The 20647-nt window shown below is 35.3% G+C and overlaps 1 protein-coding gene across 7 annotated transcripts in view; it reads right to left on the minus strand.

The window, feature by feature from the left end:
• Positions 1-20647, minus strand: part of MPDZ (multiple PDZ domain crumbs cell polarity complex component) — a 162862-nt gene that overhangs the window by 90464 nt on the left and 51751 nt on the right. For all 7 annotated transcript variants that reach the window (XM_053924490.2, XM_053924502.2, XM_053924496.2 and 4 more), the window contains exons 4-10: positions 15069-15272; positions 14098-14237; positions 12476-12689; positions 11501-11629; positions 9814-10008; positions 7065-7179; positions 6628-6716 (exon numbers count right to left, since the gene is read on the minus strand). In XM_053924490.2, coding sequence (XP_053780465.1) covers positions 6628-6716; positions 7065-7179; positions 9814-10008; positions 11501-11629; positions 12476-12689; positions 14098-14237; positions 15069-15272 — 1086 coding nt within the window. The remainder of the gene's footprint in view (positions 1-6627; positions 6717-7064; positions 7180-9813; positions 10009-11500; positions 11630-12475; positions 12690-14097; positions 14238-15068; positions 15273-20647) is intronic.

Here is a 20647-nt window from a genome sequence, read left to right on the forward strand (position 1 = left end):
CATTTGAAGGTGACTCTGTGAGCTTTCCAAACAGAAAATCATATAACATCACTTGCCTTTCACAAACACGCCTAGGGCAATGCTCCAGTTTCTCTCTCTGAATGGCTTAGCATGGCCTGGGTCACTATCCTCATCTCCCGTCACCATCCTCACCCTGAATGATGTGCCTCTTACTCTGCCCAGCAGCCCCTAAGGGCTTATTTTCATTCCTCCGACCTCATGACTCCCTTCAGCCATGAGATCTCTGCAAGTTCTGCTCCCTCAGTGCAGACTCTCTGGACAACCGAAGTGTCCTTCCACGGATGACTGGATGACGATGTGGTACATATATGCAATGGAATACTACTCAGCCATAAGAAAAAATGTAACATCGCCATTTGCAACAACATGGATGGACCTTGAGAATATTATGCTAAGTGAAATAAGAAAAAGCTAAGAACCATATGATTTCACTCTTATGTGGATTAGAAAACTGACAGCAACAAATGAACAAACAAAAAACCCCAAAACTCACAGACGCAGATTACAGTATGTTGGTTACCACAGGGTGGGGGGTGAGGGAGTAGTCAAAGAATAAAGGGGATCACATACACGGTGACAGAAGATGATTTGGCTCAGGATGGCGAACACACAATACAAAATACAGATGATTTATCATAGAATTGTATACTTGAAACCTATATAATTTATTAACCGATGTCACCCCAGTAAATTTAATTAAACAATAAAATAAATAGTGGCATACAAAATTCAGTTCTAAGTGATAAAACAACTTTAATTCTAATCTGAATACTATTACAGCCAAACAAACATTTCAAGCCTTAGTCCATAAAAGACAGAAAGAGGTATGTAATACAGTTGTTGGCAAAAGCAAACACTGTAAACAACTGTTCACTTACAAGGATTGTTTAAATACACTGCAACAGATCTATATGTGCTGATATGATTATCGCTCCCAGGTATAGTGCTAAGTAAAACAAAACACTTGAAAAACTGTATGAACTAAGATAATATGGCCCTACTTAAATACAGATACATGAATACTTTCTGGAATTGTAAAACAGAAACCATTAGTAACGGTTTCTATGAGAAGGTTTCTTTTTAAACTGTGTTCAAATTATATATTTTTTAAGCCTCATGGACAAAAATTAATCCAAATTAAATAAACATGTTATTTACTTTCAGGGTAGTGAAGGAGAAAAACACTTGCAAAAATCTATCTTCAGTCTCCATAAAAATTTTTAAAATGCATAGAATTTAGGCTGAAAGTTTTTAATTAAAAAAGATTTTTATTGCACAACTCTCAAAGGAGGCAGGAACATAAAATGGAGCAAAAATAGCCTCTTAAACAAATGGTGTTGGGAGATCTGGACAGCTATGTGCAAAAAAATGAAACTCAATCACCAACTTGCACCATACACAAAAATAGATTCAAGGTGGATAAAAGACTTAGATATAAGTCGTAACACCATAAAAGTCCTCAAGGAAAACATTGGCAGGAAAATCTCAGACATTCCATGCAGCAACATCCTCACAGACACATCCCCTAAAGCAAGGGACATAAAGGAAAGAATAAACACATGGGACCTCACCAAAATAAAAAGCTTCTGCATGGCTAAAGAAAACAGCATTAAAATGAAAAGAGAACCAACAGTATAGGAAAACATATTTGCCAATGATACCTCAGACAAGGGCCTGATCTCCAAAATATAAAATATAAAATATAAAGAACTCACACAACTCCACTTCAGGAAGACAAACAACCCAATTAAAAAATGGGCGAAAGACTTGAACAGACACTTCTCCGAGGAAGACATACAGAGGGCCCAGAGACATATGAAAAGATGCTCAGCATCACTAGCCATCAGAGAGATGCAAATTATAACCGCAATGAGGTACCATCTCACACCAGTCAGAGTGGCCAACATAAATGAATCAACAAACAAATGTTGGAGAGGATGCAGAGAAAAGGGAATCCTAGTACATTGTTGGTGGGAGTGCAGACTGGTGAGGCCACTGTGGAAAACAGTATGGAATTTCCTCAGAAAACTAAAAATGAAACTGCCTTTTGACCCAGCAATTCCACTGCTCAGATTATACCCTAAGAACCCTGAAACACCAATCCAAAAGAACCTATGCACCCCAATGTTCAGAGCAGCACAATTTACAATAGCCAAGTACTGGAAGCAACCTAAGTGCCCATCAGCAAAGGAGTGGATCCAAAAACTATGGTACATTTACACAATGGAATTCTACGCATCAGAGAGAAAGAAGGAGCGTATACCCTTTGTAGCAGCATGGATGGAACTGGAGAGCATTATGCTAAGTGAAATAAGCCAGGAGGTATGGGACAAATACCACATAATTTCACATTTAACTGGAACATAATCAACAAAAGAAAAAAGCAAGCAAAATATAACTAGAGACATTGAAGTTAAGAACAATCTAACAATAGACAGAGGGGAGGGGGAAGGGTATAGTGGGGAGAGGGGTTTTCAGGAACTACTATAAAGGACACATGGACAAAACCAAGGGGAGGGGGGAGGAAGGTGGGTTTGGCTGGGGTGGGGTGGAGGGGTGGGGAGAAAATGCAGACAACTGTAATTGAACAACAATTTAAAAAAAAAGAAAAATCAAATGCATAAGATTTTGTATACTTAACAGCAATAAAATACAAATACATAAAGAAAAAAGTACATTTTTCCCTTTATTTTGAAAGCTTGAAGAGCTAAATTTAAAAATATATTTCTTACTCAAATGTCAGAGATGGCAGTAGTACAGGATAAATTGCTATAATGGAATAATCATAGACTTTTAAACCCACACTTCAGTTCCAATTCCTCAGCATCTTCATCTATAATATGGGAATAATGATACTTCCCAAAATTACGGTACATGGTACTTTGTACTGGGAAGATACTCATCACCTTGCACTGTTATTAATAGGGTGGATAAGTGATTAATAAGCCTGAATATCCCAACCCTTCATGGGAGCAGCATTTGTTCAATATAGTAAGTCCCATCATACGTGTGAGACAAGATCACTGAAGTGTAAACCAAAGTCCAAGCCAGTGCTGGTCCCTTGTTATTGAAGGAAGAGAGTTAAAACGTGGCTTTGGATCCTATGGTGCCACAGACAAGACTGCAGTGGAAATAGGTGCCATGGCAACGAGATATAAAAATTAACAGGGACAAGTACAGGGTACAATACTAGTTGGAGCAACTAAAAAAATCACAGCTCCTTAGCACCCTCAATTAGCTGTCCAAGCCCTCCTCAAACACAGCCTATACCTGTATGTTTAAAAAGGCACAGAATATCAAAGGCAACATTTGCCACCTTTCCATATTTACATGCTTATTTAATCATATTTTAATCAATCATAACCCCATAGCGCTTTAAGCCAGAATTATGCATATTAACCTAAAAAGAATGAGTATATATGTTTATATCTAATGGCAAGTTGGTCAACTTTAGAGTCCTTTTATCAGGTAATGCTTATATACCCATCTATAAGTGGGGCAAAATGTATTCATTCACTCTATCCCCTTCTCTGTAAGGTCTATAGAGAAACCCTAGGGGTCCACAGAGCAAAATTTGTGCAACAGGAATCCTATAACAAAGAAGTTTTAATGCTATAAAAAATACTTTCTCAAAATAGTAAGAAATGATTTCTTAATCTTCCCACCATCACAATTATAAAATAAAAACACAGTATAGCTCCAAATAGCTGTTACCAAAATAAAGATAGAAAACAAAACAAAACAAATACCGCAGTTGTGAAAACACAACTGGTGTGAAGAACTTTACTATCAGTATCTCAAAAGTCCACAAGATGGTGATATTTTGCACTAAATGAATCCATAATCAAAAGCATTTCATGATGTTCCCTAAGAGTTTAAGATGCTCCTAAGAATGTTGCTAAAAGTCAGAAATCAGAACACTGATGATGGCAAAGACAAGAAATTTTATTGAAAGCAAGAAAACATTTCACAAGAAAGGTGCTTCCACTTTTGGGTCAACAATTTCCTTCATCACTGCCCTTGCCCAAGCGAAACTGTATTTGCTGATCCACTTACATAAGAATGAAAATAATGACATGGTAGAGAAAAGCATTGTGATTCTCCTTTCAAATGTGTGATCATTTCAGGCCCTTAATAAATATCTGCTTAATTAATTAGATTGTGTTTATGTGCAAAGTATGATGCAAAGTATTTAAAATAAGTTACTCATGTGTTTTCCTAAAAACCATACAAGGGTCATTTCCTTATCCCAGTTTTGTAGGTGAAAGGAGTTTGCGAAACACTTAAACATAAAGTTATAACAGAATTCAGGGACTCCAGCCTAAGTACATACCCAAGAAATGAAAACATACACCTACACAAAAACTGGTTCATGAAAGTTCACAGAGGTGTAGAAAGGTGGAAACAACCCAAATATCCATGAACTGATGAATGGATAAATGACATGTGGTATATCCATTCAACTGAATAGCACTCAGCTATAAAAAGAAATGAAGAATTTCTTCTTATATGTTGCAACATGGATGGACCTTGAAAACATTATGTTAAGCAAAAGAAGCCAATAACATAAGATCACTTATTGTATGATTCCATTTACATGCAATGTCCGGAATCAGCAAATTTACACAGAAAGTAGACAGGTGGTTGCCTAGGGTTGGGAGGACGGGGGAATTGGGGAGTAACTGCTAATGCGTATGAGGCTTCTTTTTAGGGTAATGACAATGTTCTAAAATTGAATGTGATAATTAACACATACTGAATATACAAAAACTACTGAATTATACACTTTAAATGGGTCAATTCTTATGTGAATTAAATCTCAATACAGTAAATTTATAAAAGCTTTTCTAATGGATTACAATATACAGCCTAGGGGAAAAAGTAGTAGCTATGTTTCCAATTTTTAATTCAGTTTCAGATATGGATTTAGACTGTATCTATTCACTCTCTCCCCCTCCCTGTCCTCCAAAATAAAACATTTAAAGAAGTTAATTTTCATTGTATGTTAAAATGGATATACCATGGGGAACATTCATTCCCAGGAGACAGCCAGTTTAGGTGGCAAGCACACCTTGAATTTTATAGTAGATTTCAAGAGGTGAATAGGTATAGTTAGGAGCTTTGTGGAATTAAGTTTTGAATTCAGGGAGCTGCAATGTAGAAGCAAATGGCAGAGATAAAGGAAACCTCTACTTTTTCTCTTACATGGTGGTAGAAAACATGTAACATACAATTTACCATCTTAACCATTTCTAAGTGTACAATTCAGAAGTGTTAACTATATTCACAGTCATACAACAGGTCTTCAGATGTTTTTCTCTTGCAAGGTGAAACTCTGTACCAATTAACAAGAACCCCTTATTCCCCCTCCACCCAGCCCCTCAGAAAAACCATTCCACTTTGGGCTTCCAAGTTTGACTACTCTAGGCACTTCGTATATGTGAAATTGTACTGACTTGTCCTGTTTTGTGACTGGATTATTTCACTTAGCATAATGTCCTCAAGGTTTGTCCATGTTGTAGGATGTGACAGAATTTCCTTCTTTATATCACTAAATAATTTTCCATTGTATAGTATCATATTTTGTTAATCCATTCATCCACCAATGGACATCTGAGTCACTACATCACCTTAGCTATTGGGAATAATGCTGCTATGAACAAGGACTCCTCTATCTTAACATTCTACTTTCTCACTGTTATTAGTATTCCAAGGAAGTAACAGAAACTTAAACATAAAAAAACACATATTAAGATAAATTGGTATTCCCCAATATGTCTTCCAAAGAATACTAACATATGTTTGAGGATAGAAAGAACCCATGATTACAAAGGTTTAGGAAACATCAAGTTAAAAGAATTAAACAAGTTTCTCTACTGCAGAACTTCTCAGTCTTTGAGTTTTCCATGTGCACTGTGAATCCCTAAGAGAGTAGATCACCCGCAGTTTTCCTGAAGTTGTGGACCAGGAAGTGCCCGGTGCAGCACCTTTTGCATTTGTGCTCTGAGAAGTCCCCTAGTCCCCCTCCCACTGAACCCTGAACTGGAAGTCAGGCTGTCCTGAACACCACCTTGAACAGCCCCTACGCTCAAAACATACTGGTGTTTCCACAGTAACAATGATGGGCTTGATCTAAGAAAGAGAGGCTGGATCTTTCCTTTATTCTCATACATTCTTAGAGCTAAACATAGCCCTGGTCATGGAGTCAACAACAGCAGTGTCATTCTGCTAATGAAAAAATGAAAACGCATCCCAAATTCAGATTCAATTAAACTAAAGGTTATGATGTGTGGTCTTTGAAGTGTCTACAACTACAGTGTAACTATGACATTAATGTAAGTAAAGTATAACTATAATATTAATGTTATAAGCCAAAATCAGACGTATCAGAAATAATTCAATAATGAAGTCCCACCTTTTCGAACTGAAATCAGCACACAATGCTCTCACCTCCACAAAATAAAATTGGTAATTGTAATGAGAGCTTTAAATCATCAAAGCCAGCTAGTGTACTGAGCTAAATGTAGTTCTCAAAACTGAGTAAACTAGGAGAATGCATTTTTCAACCATGAAAATTAACAAAGTAAAATTAAACGTGTTACTTACTGCAATGATTTGGTCTCCAATTTGGATTCTTCCATCATGTTCCACAGCACTGCTCTTTGTAATGCTCTTTACAAAGATTCCTGAAGGTTCTAAAATTGAAAATAGTTTTATTTTTACTATTTATAAAGATCACTCAAATAATAAATAATATCCATCATCCATTATCTAAATATAAAGTCCTAATTTTGAACAAATATAAATTAATAAGCCACACAAATAAAACCAGTAGTAGAAACTTAGCCTAGAGAATAAGACAATAATTTTGTCTGTCCTAAATACAAAATCAGAATCATATACATTCAATTATTCCTAGAAATGTTTTCAATCTGTTTATCCAACAATATAAAAATACATAATGTTGAGAAAACATTTCATAAGATAATTATATTAGAGGCAGTTGTCACATTAAAAAATTAAATATTAACGTTTAATACTACCTAATTTTTTATCTCCAATGTAGCCAGCAATGGTAATTCCTAATCCTTGGATATTTTTAGTGAGTTCTACATCAAATGTCTCACTTTCTTCACTTTTCTGAGTGGAAGCATCAACCTAAAATAAAAATCAATAAATAAATATACAGAAAAATAAACATAAACATACAAGATAAGCTCAAAAGGCTACAACCTTTATTTAGAAATAATAAACTGTAATCAGTTGTCAGGAAAGTCTGCTAGAAGATAATAATGTAGATTACTCCTTCAATCTTGATGACATGGACTAGCATCAGATTTGTACTAGAAAGGTATGTCATCAATAAAACTGAACACACACCCTTATCAGAGAGATACATTATTGTCTGTGTATACAAAACTTTAAAATTCAAACAGTTTCTTATTAACAAATTCTATTTCAGAGATGGCACATCTTCATTTTTAAAGGACTTAGGAGGCTGAAAGAACTCACGTTTTAAATTCAGAACAAGTTCAAATCTAGCTTTGCCACTAAATTTTTCTACACAACCCTTTGTTCAACTGTCTACCAAAAATGAAACAGCGTGTCCAACTAACATTTACTGAGAAGTTTCTTTTTAACAAGCAGTTGACATGTCTTAATTTATTTACTCCTTAGAACAAGCCTATGAGGTAGGCACAATTACTATCAGTTTTTCTCTGGGGAAACTGAGGAATATAAACTTTTTCAAGGACAAACAGTAAACGTTCTAGCAGAGGCAGAATTAAAATGCAGATAGGCTGGTTGCTGAAACCCGGTTCTTAATCGCTATGCCATATGTAAAATCCCTGGAGGACTGCAGAGGCCACCCTGTCTGCTCAGGCCACGTTGCTGCTATTACTATCCTAAGTTAGTAGTTGATCCTAACACCATGAATATGACAATCTATCCCTCAGACACATTATTAACAGACTGATGATTTAAGGAATCAGTGAGGTTACCAGTGATCTATTTTAAATGGTCCCTGTATTCGTTAAATTCACACTTTCAATTAAATTCACACTTTAATTGAAAAGCTATATATAAGGAAAGTATGCCTTTCTGCTATGAGTTCCTTCCATCCTTCAATGATAACTGAAGGCAGTGTTCTCTAACATGTATCACTGGTGTTAATTATACACTGGTCTGAAGGGCAAGGGTCCCTGAATTACGCATTAGTGGACTAGTGCAGTAAGGTGTCAGTGAGCTACTGGTATGAGTATTAGTGTAGTGTCAGCAGACTGCACAGAGAACCCTAGGACGATCACAGCAGAATGAAGGCTAAGGGTTCGAGGAGACATGCTGGCAGGGGCTAGCTGGTAATGTTCTTTGATTTTCTTTCAGAAAACTGAGTATATCTCACTGATAGTCCACCTAAATGAGATATAACTTTATGGTAAAGTTTCATTTAGTTTTTCTCACTGCACATAATTATCTGTGCAAACTTAGCAAAAAGTTTAAAGTTTAGATAATTACAAGAAAATGACAGGATGAAATCTGCTTCAATTGAAACAAATGTGTTTTCTATTTTTAATAAGACTTATGCGAGCGCTATTTTAGAGGGTGGTAATTTGACTATCGAATGGTTTTAAAAGGGGCACAAGCTTCAGAAATGATGATATGCACAGAATAGATATTTTTCTAAGCTTTCAATTACATCAAATGGTTTTCGGTATTGCATTCATTTATATGTTGCTGAATAAAATGTTTTTGTTTACCACAAAGAATGCCACTTAAATACTTTCATAAACAAGCTTTCTTTCTTTACTTCTTTCTCTCTGCAAAAAATAGCAACCAAACTCAATCCTAAAAACAACAGAATCATGGAAATTTCAAGTGTTCTAATAAAGTTTCAAAGGGCTTGTGGAGGAGGCGAGGATACTAAAAAAAGAATTTGAAGCAACTGGTTAGAAAACACATTAATAGAAAAAAATCACATGGATGCATTTAGATCTATGACAAAGGAATGAAGGACTTACATTTGCTATAAAGCTTATCTAAAAATTGAGTGTGATTCTCTTCTTCAATATTTTAGATTTTTTGGAAAAAATTGTTTTGTAGGTATTTTATCCACTACAGTCATATTGTGACCTGAACTATTTGTGAGAAGCACATTCTAAAATTCTGAAATTGTTTAGCTTTTTTCACATCAAGTTAAAAATAGAGATGGAATGCTATACATATGAATAAAGCTTTTGACAACCTCAAAAGCATAACTTTTGTTTAAAAGTTTACAAAAAACTGGGTCAAGAATAGTGCCTTCTCATTAGAAATCTGATTAACAGTTACGTGACATACCTTAAAACAATAATATTAAAAGCTTTTAGTGAGTGTTATTCATCAGCACCACCCCCAAAATAAAGACACTATAAAGAAAGTTCTTGTAAGGGAGTGATTAAAACTTATAGCCCACCTCACAGAGAGCCTTCTAAGAGAAAGAACTAAACGTTTTAGGTAATAATTACAAGTAATTTTTTAAAACTTTTCCATAGTGTAAAATATTATTCTCATAAATGTGCTACTTAGAAAAAAAACATAATAGTGATCTAGAATTTTTTATACAATATATTTTTCATCTATTACACATTATTCCCAAAAATATATTATTTGTGCCAAAATACCTCTACATTTGAATTTTGTTTCATTTTTTATCACTAATGCATAAACAGTGTTAAATCTAGTTTCAAAATAATCACCCTGCACGTCAGTGCTATTGACTATGACCTCCCCCATTCGCTGTTTCCAGCACCCTACCCGCATCTCTGGCGTAGAGCATGGGGATGAGCACACAGTGGGCGCTGCCGGGTCTTCAACGGCACCTCTGGCAATCACCAGTCTCACTCTGTTCCCACACTGCCTGAGGACTTGCGCTACTTGCTCACTGCTCATTCCTGCCAGATCAGTGTCACCAATCTTTAGAATGTGGTCTCCACTGCATAATCGCCCATGCTGAATAAAAAGAGATTGATTTATCGGGCTTTAGTATTATTACCTTCATCAGAGAAATCCTAAGTGAGGGAAAGGGAGTCATTTAAAAAAAACCGATGACTTGAAATATCCATCATAGGACTCTAAACATGTGGCTGTGATTTTTACTGTTTTTACGTAACTAAAATTCACAAGTATTCCTTAAATTGATAGTCGATACGAACTTTTCAATTTGATTTCTAACCACTAGATACAAGAAAATATTAAGCCTTTTGTGAATTCCTTTGAAGTATAGAAGAAGGAGAAAATGCCATTAAGCAAAGATGAAGTATAAGTAATATACAAATACATATTGCTCAAAATATGGTATAAACTGCAAGAAAGCACTGAATTAATACCACAATCTTTTGCCTTGCCATTTAACTTTTAAATATTTCTAAAGATTTCATTTGCAGAAGAAATCATGGTAAGATAAACGCAGTCTCATAAGCCTCCATAAAAACAGTGGCCACTAGAAATTTGTGCAGTGATGAAAATGTTCCGCATTGTCCAATATGGCAGCTACAAGCAGCATGTCACCAGTCCAACTGAGCAACTGCATCTGTAATTTTACTTAATTTTAATTCATTTAATTTTGAACTTAAAAGTGACATGTGGCAATTACCCACAGTACTGAATTCTGCAGCTCTACATTGAAGGTAAAACTCATTTATCACAAGCCTGTTAACTAGCGGAATCTCACTGATGCTACTAGGTAATGGCTAATATTAGAAGAAACAAAGTCTGCAAACAATTGTATTACTGTCAATACCTCTATTGATAAGGCTGCAAATATATCTGACTTTCATGTATGAATAGGACAAATATTTGATAAATCTGAATCAAATATAAGATCAAATATAATACAAAAGCAAATATCTTTATAAACAAATTGTTATAATTAAGGCAAAAGACGCTCACATTAGCAATACTTGTGTAATTAAAATATAAATCATAATAAGTCACTACCAATTTCTTTTATATATATTCTAACATGTCACAGCCTAAATAGCAATTCTGTGATGAGCGACTCTAAGTGATAAAAACAGACTGTGCTTCATATACGAAGATGACACCAGTGACCCATCGCTAAAGGGGCAAGAAGAACCTTTTATTTTTCCTACCGTAATGAAGTATTCTGTAGTTTGTAGGGACCATAAAATAGTTGACTAGGTTTTTAGATATGATTTATGGCCAGAAAATAAAGGACTGCTACCTCCACAACGATCAAAACCATAAACTAAGCTTTCGTCTGTGGGTCTACTACTTTAAATTAATAACGTCCCACATTTGAAAGGTATTTCTCCCCAGGTCTAAGAAAACATTTTCAGGATAGCCCAGCAAACAGAAGATTATAGTTCAGCTTCTTAGGTATTATCTAAGGCCGCAGTTTCTCTTTGCTGACAGAGAATGTAAAAGACGAAGCGATGCTACTCAACAGAACAGTATGAAAGAGCCGTTGGCAGCGGCCTACCTGATCAGCCACTCCTCCAGGTAGAATGGTCTTCACTATCACGCCAGTTGCTTTGCCTCCTACAATGCCAAACCCCAGGCCAGATCCATCATTCACCAATTCAATGGTTTCCACATGCTGCCAGTGAACCTGAAAACAAGGCTCCTGTAAGCATCTGAAAAAACTTAAGGAAAACTAAAATTTTTGTTGTAGCTGATATTTTTGTGAATGTTGTTTTGTGAGTATTATTAAAGAATTGAGTTCAAACATAATGAGCCTGAAGAAACGTACGTTTTATTTAGTATATTTCCCTTTCAACAGATTGCTACTACATAATAATTCTCAAATTATCAATACGTCATTATAGTGCCCACATTTAACCAGGTAAAGACAGTGGTGATTTGTGAGATCCTTTGTAAAGCATTTTTTAAAAAGAAAAAGATCAAGGAAAAACTTTTACCTATTAAAAATGTTTTCTGCATAATCCTGCCTTGCAGGATTCCAAATTAGATGACTTCTTACAGTCACTAAGAGCCAAACTAAGAATAATACATGATGGGGCACAAGTAGGTTTACAGTTGTTCCTCTGGAAAATACACAACCATTGATAAATAATAACACAAGAATGAACTCCATGTTTCATGCACTCACAACTGTAAACTACTTTTGTCCTACCCTGTATAAGCTACAATTTACAAAGCAAAATCAAGATTTCATCGGTCTACAGATATTCAATTTTGTTAAAGGACTAAATTTTTTTTTATTTGAGGCATGCTGTCAAATAAAAAATCAACTTCATAAAAGTAGTAAAAATTCTTTTAGAAGCCAGAAACCTAATCACAATTAAATAAAAAATATTCCAGGCTAGGGAGGGATAAAGAATAAAAGCACAAAACTTCAACACAGACAAAGAACCTAAGGAATTGGAAACCTGTGAAATATCAAAAAGACCTGGAAAAATATGTTTTGTCCCTTGTGAACACCTTCCATACTCACCGGATTAGAGTGAGCTGAAATTGTGCTGGCTGCAGACGGGGACCGGGAGATGATGGGGCTGATGAGCTGAGGCAGTGAGCCTCTGGCAATAACCAGCTGGACATTTTCTTTGGCTTTCTGAAGGATGCTGATAGCCTGCTGATGTGTAATTGTCTGGTCCAGTGCCTGTCCATTGATAGCAAGGATCTGATCCGTTTCCTTCAGTCTTCCATCTCTATCAAGAATGAAAAGGGGAGTAAAAGATATCTGACAGCTCCCAAGACAATGACAGCTTTTCTGGCATATATTTTCAGGTTATTTTAATTCTATTTTCTAATGTCCACACATTTAAAGCTTTTTCTGGCACTTCTGTATTTAAAAACCTATACTTTGCTCAATGTCACTAATAACTAGAGAAATGAAAATAAAAACCACAATGAGATATCACCACACACCTGTCAGAATGGCTACCATCAATAAATCAACAAACAACAAGTGCTGGAAAGGGTGTGGAGAAAAGGGACCCTTTTGCACTGTTGGTGGGAATGCAGACTGGTGCAACCACCGAGTAAAGCGGTATGCGGATACCTCAAAAAACAAAAATGGATCTGCCTTTTGTCCCAGCAATCTCACTTTTGGGAATATATCTGAAGAAACCCAAAACACTAATTACAAAGAACATCACCACCACTATGCTCACTGCAGCATTATTTACAATCACCAAGATATGGAAGCAACCCAAGTGCCTATCAGTAGATGAGTGTATAAAACAACTATGGGATGTTTACACAATGGAATACTACTTGGCTGTAAAAATATAAGAAAATTTTACCCTTTGTGACAGCATGGACAGACCTGGAGAATATTATGCTAAGTGAATTAAGCCAGTAAGAGAAAGACGAACATCATATGATTTCACTCACATGTGAAATCTAAGAACGAACTGAACTAACAAGCAAAACAGAGACAGACTCATAGATGGAGAGCAAGATGACAGCTATGGGGGGAAGTTAGAAGGTGGAAGGATCAAGCATAAAGGAAAAAGGACTCACAGACATGGACAACAGTGTGGTGATTGCAGGAGGCGGTATAAGGGGACTGAATGGTAATAGAAAAAGTACTATAGAATTTTTTTAAAAACAACATACAATTTGACTTCAGTTGATCTATCCCTAATCAATTCCTCCCATTTAAACATCCTCTTCTATCAGCTACCCATTCAACCTACATCTTGGATGTTCCTATCTTCTACAAATGAAAGCAAAGATGCATATATTTACTTGTTGTTCTGAGTATATTAATATAGTTCAAATTATAATGGGATATATTTTTTCTAAATAGTCATTTTTAAATCTAATCAAAAGAGCCCACTTCCTAGCATTGAGAATACCATCCTAATCAAATTTTTCTTTTCTTACTAAAAAGTGATTAAGTTCTGTTTATATTTAAAAGCCACTCTCTTTTCAACAGGACTTACTTTTTATTATAGCAATGTTAATGATATATATTTTTAAACTGGTTAATACCATTACATTTGAATTTTTGCTTGTTTCTATTCATTTTTGCTTCTCGGAATTCTCCCAAGGTGACCAACACCTCCTGAATGCGGTAGCAAACCCAGAGAAGTAGCCCGCCGGTCTCACCTGTGAGCCACACTGCCCTCTTGGATCTCCTGCACAAATATCCCCAGTTCCCCCCGATTTTCACTCCTCAGTCCCACAACACTGAACCCGAGGCCTCCGCACGAAGGTTTGAGGAGCTCAAACACTTCTACGTGGCGACCCTGCCCAGGAAACAAAGCAAGAAATAAAACCAAAAGTCAATCACTGTACTTACAGTCATCTTATTAGTGACATCATTTTGTTAAAAAAATAGATTTAAAAATTTTTCCTAAGATAACGTTTATCCATCACCTAGAACAGAGGTGTCAAACTCATTTTCAGCAGGGGCCACATCAGCCTCGAGGTTGCCTTCAAAGGGCTGAATGTACTTTTAGGACTGTGTAAATGTAAGTACTCCTTAACTGTTAAGAGAGAGCTTGGTGCTGCCACCAGATAGAAACAAGGTGCCGGGCCGGATAAAACAAGGTGGGGGGCTGGATTCAGCCCGAGGGCCTTGTGTTTGCCAACTGTGACCTAGAATGAGACAGTTTATTTATCCTGAGGAGAGGGGATTACAGGAACTACTATAAAGGACACATGGACAAAATCAAGGGGGACGGTGGAGGTGGGGGAGGGAGGGGGGTTCAGCTGGGGTGGGGTGGTGGGATGGGGAGAAAAGGCACACAACTGTAATTGAATAACAATAAAAAAATTAAAATTAAAAAAAGAATACTTCTGGAACATAAAATATTCAGTTTAAATTTGTTAATTAAAAAAAAATGTAAAACTTTTGAACCACCCAAACTCACACAAAACCATTTTTATTTCAATTTGTTTCAAATGTTATAAATGTCTTCATTAATAATATACTGAATACTACATTTAATAAAATATATATTTAATGTATATTTAACATATTACATAATATAAATTTATTAATATTCTTCAATTTATCCAGGACTTGATTATCCAGGACTTGTACATTCTATCGTAACAGGAAAAAACATTCTTACCTGGGCCATATTTTTAATCAGTTGATCAAACTCATCACAAGCATGTTTCCCATTGATGTGTGGAGTACCTGAAGCTGTAAGGGCTTCCAGATTGCCATTGGTTTGGGATGATAAAAACGATTCCTTTTGCACAGCTGTAGCTGGGCTGAGATGTGGAATATGGGCACATTCTACGTTTGAAATGGCTGATGTTGCAATGTTTACCTAAGAGTAACATAGAAATTAACAATTTTGACATTCCACAAACTATTTCATAAAAACAACCCAACAGGAATAATAATTAAGTATATACCAAACTTTAAATTGTCCATATCCTTTAAGAAATTTCAAGAAATTTATTTTAAGGAGAAAATCAGAATAACACAGAAAGATATGTATAAGGGGCTGTGCCATGCAGCACTATTTATTAGATAAAAAATACTTTAAATTAATTAATTCCAGTGTTCAACTCCAGGGTACTCATTAAGCCACAGCAAATACATACACATTGATACACACACTTTTAAGTGAAAATGACTAGTTATAGAATAATGTATAATTCAATGTACTTTAAAAATATGTTTATAGATATATTAAATATCTGAAACAATATACACCAAACAACCAATATAGCACTAGTTGTTCCTGAGAAATTGGATTCTGGGGATTTCCATATTACTTGAATTTTTAAAATAGTGTATATAGTAAAGAATTTGATTTTCCCAAAAGAGAAGTCTGGCCTTTGTCCCAGCTCCTAGGAAGTAACTTTTAAAGCCTTGGAATTTCCCAGATGACAGGAGTGTCTTTGTTATTCTTGGTAGACCCCAAGGTCACATGGTATTAGCCCAAATTCTGAGACTCTGTTAGACTATGTGGGCAATCAATCAAACCCAGGAAATGATGTCCAAATAAAAACTCTGAACGAAGCGCTCAGGTGAGCTTGTTGGGCTGGCAACAGTCCATGCATACTGTTATGCATAGAACTGGGGGAAGGGGACACTTCCTAAGGAAAATAAAAGCTTTGATTTGAAATCCTACCAGGCTCTGCACTATGTGACTCTTCTCTTGGCCAATATTTGACCTGTATCCCTTCCGTAGAATAGACCAAAACTATGAGTTTAATAGCTTTCCCTAAGTTCTGTAGGTCCTTCTAGTGAACCGAGAGAGTAGTTGTGGGAACCGCCTGCACTTGCGGTTGGTTCTGACATGAGTGTGATTGTGGAGATTCTTCCTTCTAACTTTGTATCTGGAGCTTAACTCCTTTGCTGTTGGTCTCAACGTCTTGGCAGACTTGCCAGTCTAGAGGACTATGCCCTCAAACCTCACAGTTTGGCAATTCCAGGTACAATGATAAAAATAAACAATGACAAAAAATAATTCCATTTGGGAAAAATATTCTATAATTACTTTTGTGTGCCTGTTATAAAGCGCTCCAAGTTAAAGCAAAGCAATTCACAAAACAGTGCGAACAGTCAATCCTGATTTCACGTTCCTGTAGGGTGTCTAGAATCTAACTTTTTATCTATAATTACTTATCAGAAAGGTCACATCAATGCTGTTTTTGGATCACTCTCTGAACTCATCTCCTAGCACTCTGTCTTTCACCCACACAGCTCCAGCGATACTGACCACTTCACCTTTCCTCCAACTGCCAAGCTGCCCCCTCTGCCAGTCAGCTACATCCTTCCCCCAAGTAGCTACACGCTTACTTCTTTTCATTCAAGTGTGCTCAATGTCACCACAGAGAAGCCCTCCCTGATAACCATATCTAAAAAGATGTCCCATCATTATACTTCATATACTCACCCTGCCCTATTTTTCTTCATGGTGCTTAGTACCACCTGGTATGTACCCAATTGTCATGGGGCTTTGATACCAGTCTGCCAAGACAGACTATAATGTAGAATTTTTCCAGTGGAGGAATTTGACTATTTTATTCTCTATTACATACTTATTCTCTAGAAGAGTGCCTAGCTAGCACAGATTTGGCATTTAACATATATTTGCAGAATATGTGTTTATTCATTTTATAAGGATCTACTCTGATAAAATCTCCCCAACCCTCCAAATATCTTTATTCTCAGTTTACAGATGACAAAATTAAGTGATACAGTATAGAGCAGACACAGTATAAATGAGCCATACTTTTTTCATTATTGTGTTCCTATCATCTTTGTTTTATACAGTCATTTGAGACATCATTTCTGCAAATAAGATATTAGGTAAAGAGCTTCTAGCATAGAAGTAATCAAAGTATTTCACAATATATCACCAATATGGTGTAAGAGTATGTTACTTATCCTTAAAAGTAAAACAGAAAAATCAGTAAGTTACCAAAGTTACCAATAATTCAACCACTATAATGGTTTCTACAACCACAGATGAAAAAAGAGATTGATGTGCTTAACAGAGGCTTTTGGGAATCCTTTCAGATCCTTATTTTTAAATCTACAGCAGGTATGATCAATTATTATTTTTTCAAAAGCAAACTTCTTAGGCCAAACCCGATTTTTTTTTATCCTGAGCCATGGCAACCTCAATACCGTCTGCCAGCAGAAGCTGCACTGCTCAGGTTGAAGCAGATGGCATAATGAGATTTGTCACAGGCTGAGGATCCCACACATGAAGACCTATGGTATACTTCATAGGAAAAAGTGTTTGGACTGCTTCTATGGAAAGCAGAATGAACAAATCACATTCCAAGAACTGAGGAATCTCTCCATATGAAGTTAACTGATGAAGTGTAAGCTCTGATAACATGTACAGCAAGGAGTTGAGGGCATTCCAAAAGTAAAGCTATAGGACCAGAGCAAGTACGGTATCATGATATGAGAATGTATAAAAGTGCTAGTTATCAGTATTTTCTCCCCATTATGTTGAAGGTTTAACCCATGTCAATGATTCTTCCTGGCTCCTCTGGGCCCTTAAGGTTCACATAAATGTAAAAGCAACAATAAAGGGATCACATATGTAAAAATTACAGTTTAATTATATTATCATACAAAGAACTTGGTTTAATAATTTCTAATTCATATCCATAAAAAAGCATAAACTTCTCTTTTGATTCTGCTATCACTTTATTAAAATGGTTTCTGAACTAATCTCCCTGAAAAATTAGAATGAATCTTATTTTCCTTGATAGGCTTGTTCATAGCAGACAAAGCATAAATGTTTAATAAAAAGAAGCTGACTCCCATCTTGGTTTATAGAATATTAAATAAACAGAAGAAAACACAACTATCTGGTGATTTTTACATACAGATAAACAATCTGTATAATTTATGGAAGTTGCTAGTAAATGAGCAAGAGTCACCAAATAATTATGTGTTCTCTATTTAACTTCTGGCTGAGTATTTCAGGCTAAAAAGGGCTTTTATGTTCTTAGTAAATAAACATATAACTTAATTAATAGGTTTCAGTTAGTTCTAATACTTAAAACATAAATATTTTATAAAGTATTCTATTAAAAATTTGTCAAATTCTTTGTGAAAGGGCAAAACAAAACACCACCTCAGAATTTAGAAGTGCAGGTGAAGCCCTTATAAGATGCCATCAGAACCAGTAATTGGATCATTACTCTAAAAGGTCAGCTAAAGCAGAAATAATAACAAAGAACAGATATATAACTGAAGAACATTATTTTAACTTAGAACATATATACATTCATTCACAAATATCTTAATTATGGAAGGGCCCTACCTTCTCTCTTGCATAAACCAAATTCATATAATATGACATTATTTTCAAATTCAGCTTCTGAACATGGAATAAGAATTTGGACACCTGAGAAACAATTTCATTAAAGAAAGCTAGAGTTTTATGAGATCTTTCTTCAATGTTTTACAGTTTGATAAAATATAACCAATTCACCAAGAATAGTTTCATCAATTCATATATGTGGTCTTTCAAAATAATTTGAGTGAGTTTTCATAATTTTTGGCATAAATTTTATATAATAAAGTAATACAATTATAAAAATAATTATAACTGGGATAAATAGCTATAAAATGACTTTTTACACTCAATTGGTAAGTGCTTCAGAAGCACAAACAAGGAAGTATCTGAATAAACAAGCATTTAGTGCTCTGGGGGAAAGCCCACATGCAATGTAGAAGAAATGGACAGTATCCTTTCACCTAGAAAGTTACTTACTTACAGGTGTGCTGAGCGCGTTCCTTCTTCCATAGTAGCACCCCAAGCAAATAAAATCATCTTTAGCTCTATATACAATTAAGCTCACCTTGCGGGAATAGCAGTATCAGAGAAATCCTTCCACTGTGATCAATTAAAACATTCGTATAAAGAACTATTTTTTTAAATAAGCTTAAAATGTATCAACAAGAATACATCACTTCCGTCATATTCTCTGCATTGGAAGCAGCTCGGTAAGCCTGGACCACACTCAGGGAGAAGAGATCATACAAAGCATGAACACCAGAAGGTAAGGATTATTAATTAGTGTCCACCTTAGAAGCTAACACAGTGTACCATAGCAAAGCAGCTGAAAGCTAAGACAAAGGAAAGATCTTCAGAGCTGCCAGAGAAAAAAAAAACACTTTAAGTTCCAAGAAAAATAAAGCTGACAGCTGATTTAAGTGAATCAATGAAAAAAGACAATAGAATTTAAAAATTAAGAATATCAACAAAAAAAATTTACAACCTACCACTTTCAGAGTACCTCCTCCCGACACATACTCACACAAAAAGTATTGTGTTGTCTCAGATTGGTACAAAAATTAGCAAAATAAATTTTTTAGGCACAAAGAAAATGATTTCTGATGGAATTTCCCTAACATATAAAAGACTGAAGAGAAAAAAAAAATTTCAAATGTGAGTAAATAAATAGAAATTGCTTAAAACAAGGAATAATCTAAAACGTGTAGTTTTAAATATATGTAGACTTAAAGTACAAGATAATTACACAAAAGAAAGGAGTAGGCTAAATGGGGTTAAACTGCAATGAGTTCCTTGCATTTTTCCAGGAAGCAGTGAGAGTACTAATTACAGTAAAATCAAAAAAAATTAAGGGTACATATATCTGACAAAGGATATATAACTCATAGCTGGCCTATAAAAAGAAAAGTCAACACTTAATAGTTAAAAATTACATATCCAACTAGAAAATGAGCAGAAGCATTTCAGTGAAGAGGATATATGGATAGCAAAGAACAGAAAAGATGTTCAGCATCATTACTCACTAGAGAAATGCAAACTAAAAGCACAAAGAATATTACTATATACCTATCAAAATGATTAAACAAAAGATAGTGGCAACACCGAGTACTAATGAAGATGTGGAGTAAATGGATTGCTCGTAAAATGGTATAGCCACTCTGAAAAAGTTTGTTGGTTTCTTAAAAAAATATTAAACATACATTTACCATATGGCACAGCAATTACACTACTGGGCATTTATTACAGAAAGATTAAAAATTTATGTCCATGCAAAAACATGCTCAAAACAGCTTCGACCTATAAGAGTAAAAAAACTGAAAACAAACAAAATGTCCCTCAATAGGTACATCCAAACCATGAATATTCGGCAATAATAATTTTTAAAAAACTACAAACATATACAATAACTTGGATGAACCACAAAA

This window comes from Desmodus rotundus, chromosome 1, assembly GCF_022682495.2.
Source record: "Desmodus rotundus isolate HL8 chromosome 1, HLdesRot8A.1, whole genome shotgun sequence".
NCBI lineage: Eukaryota > Metazoa > Chordata > Mammalia > Chiroptera > Phyllostomidae > Desmodus > Desmodus rotundus.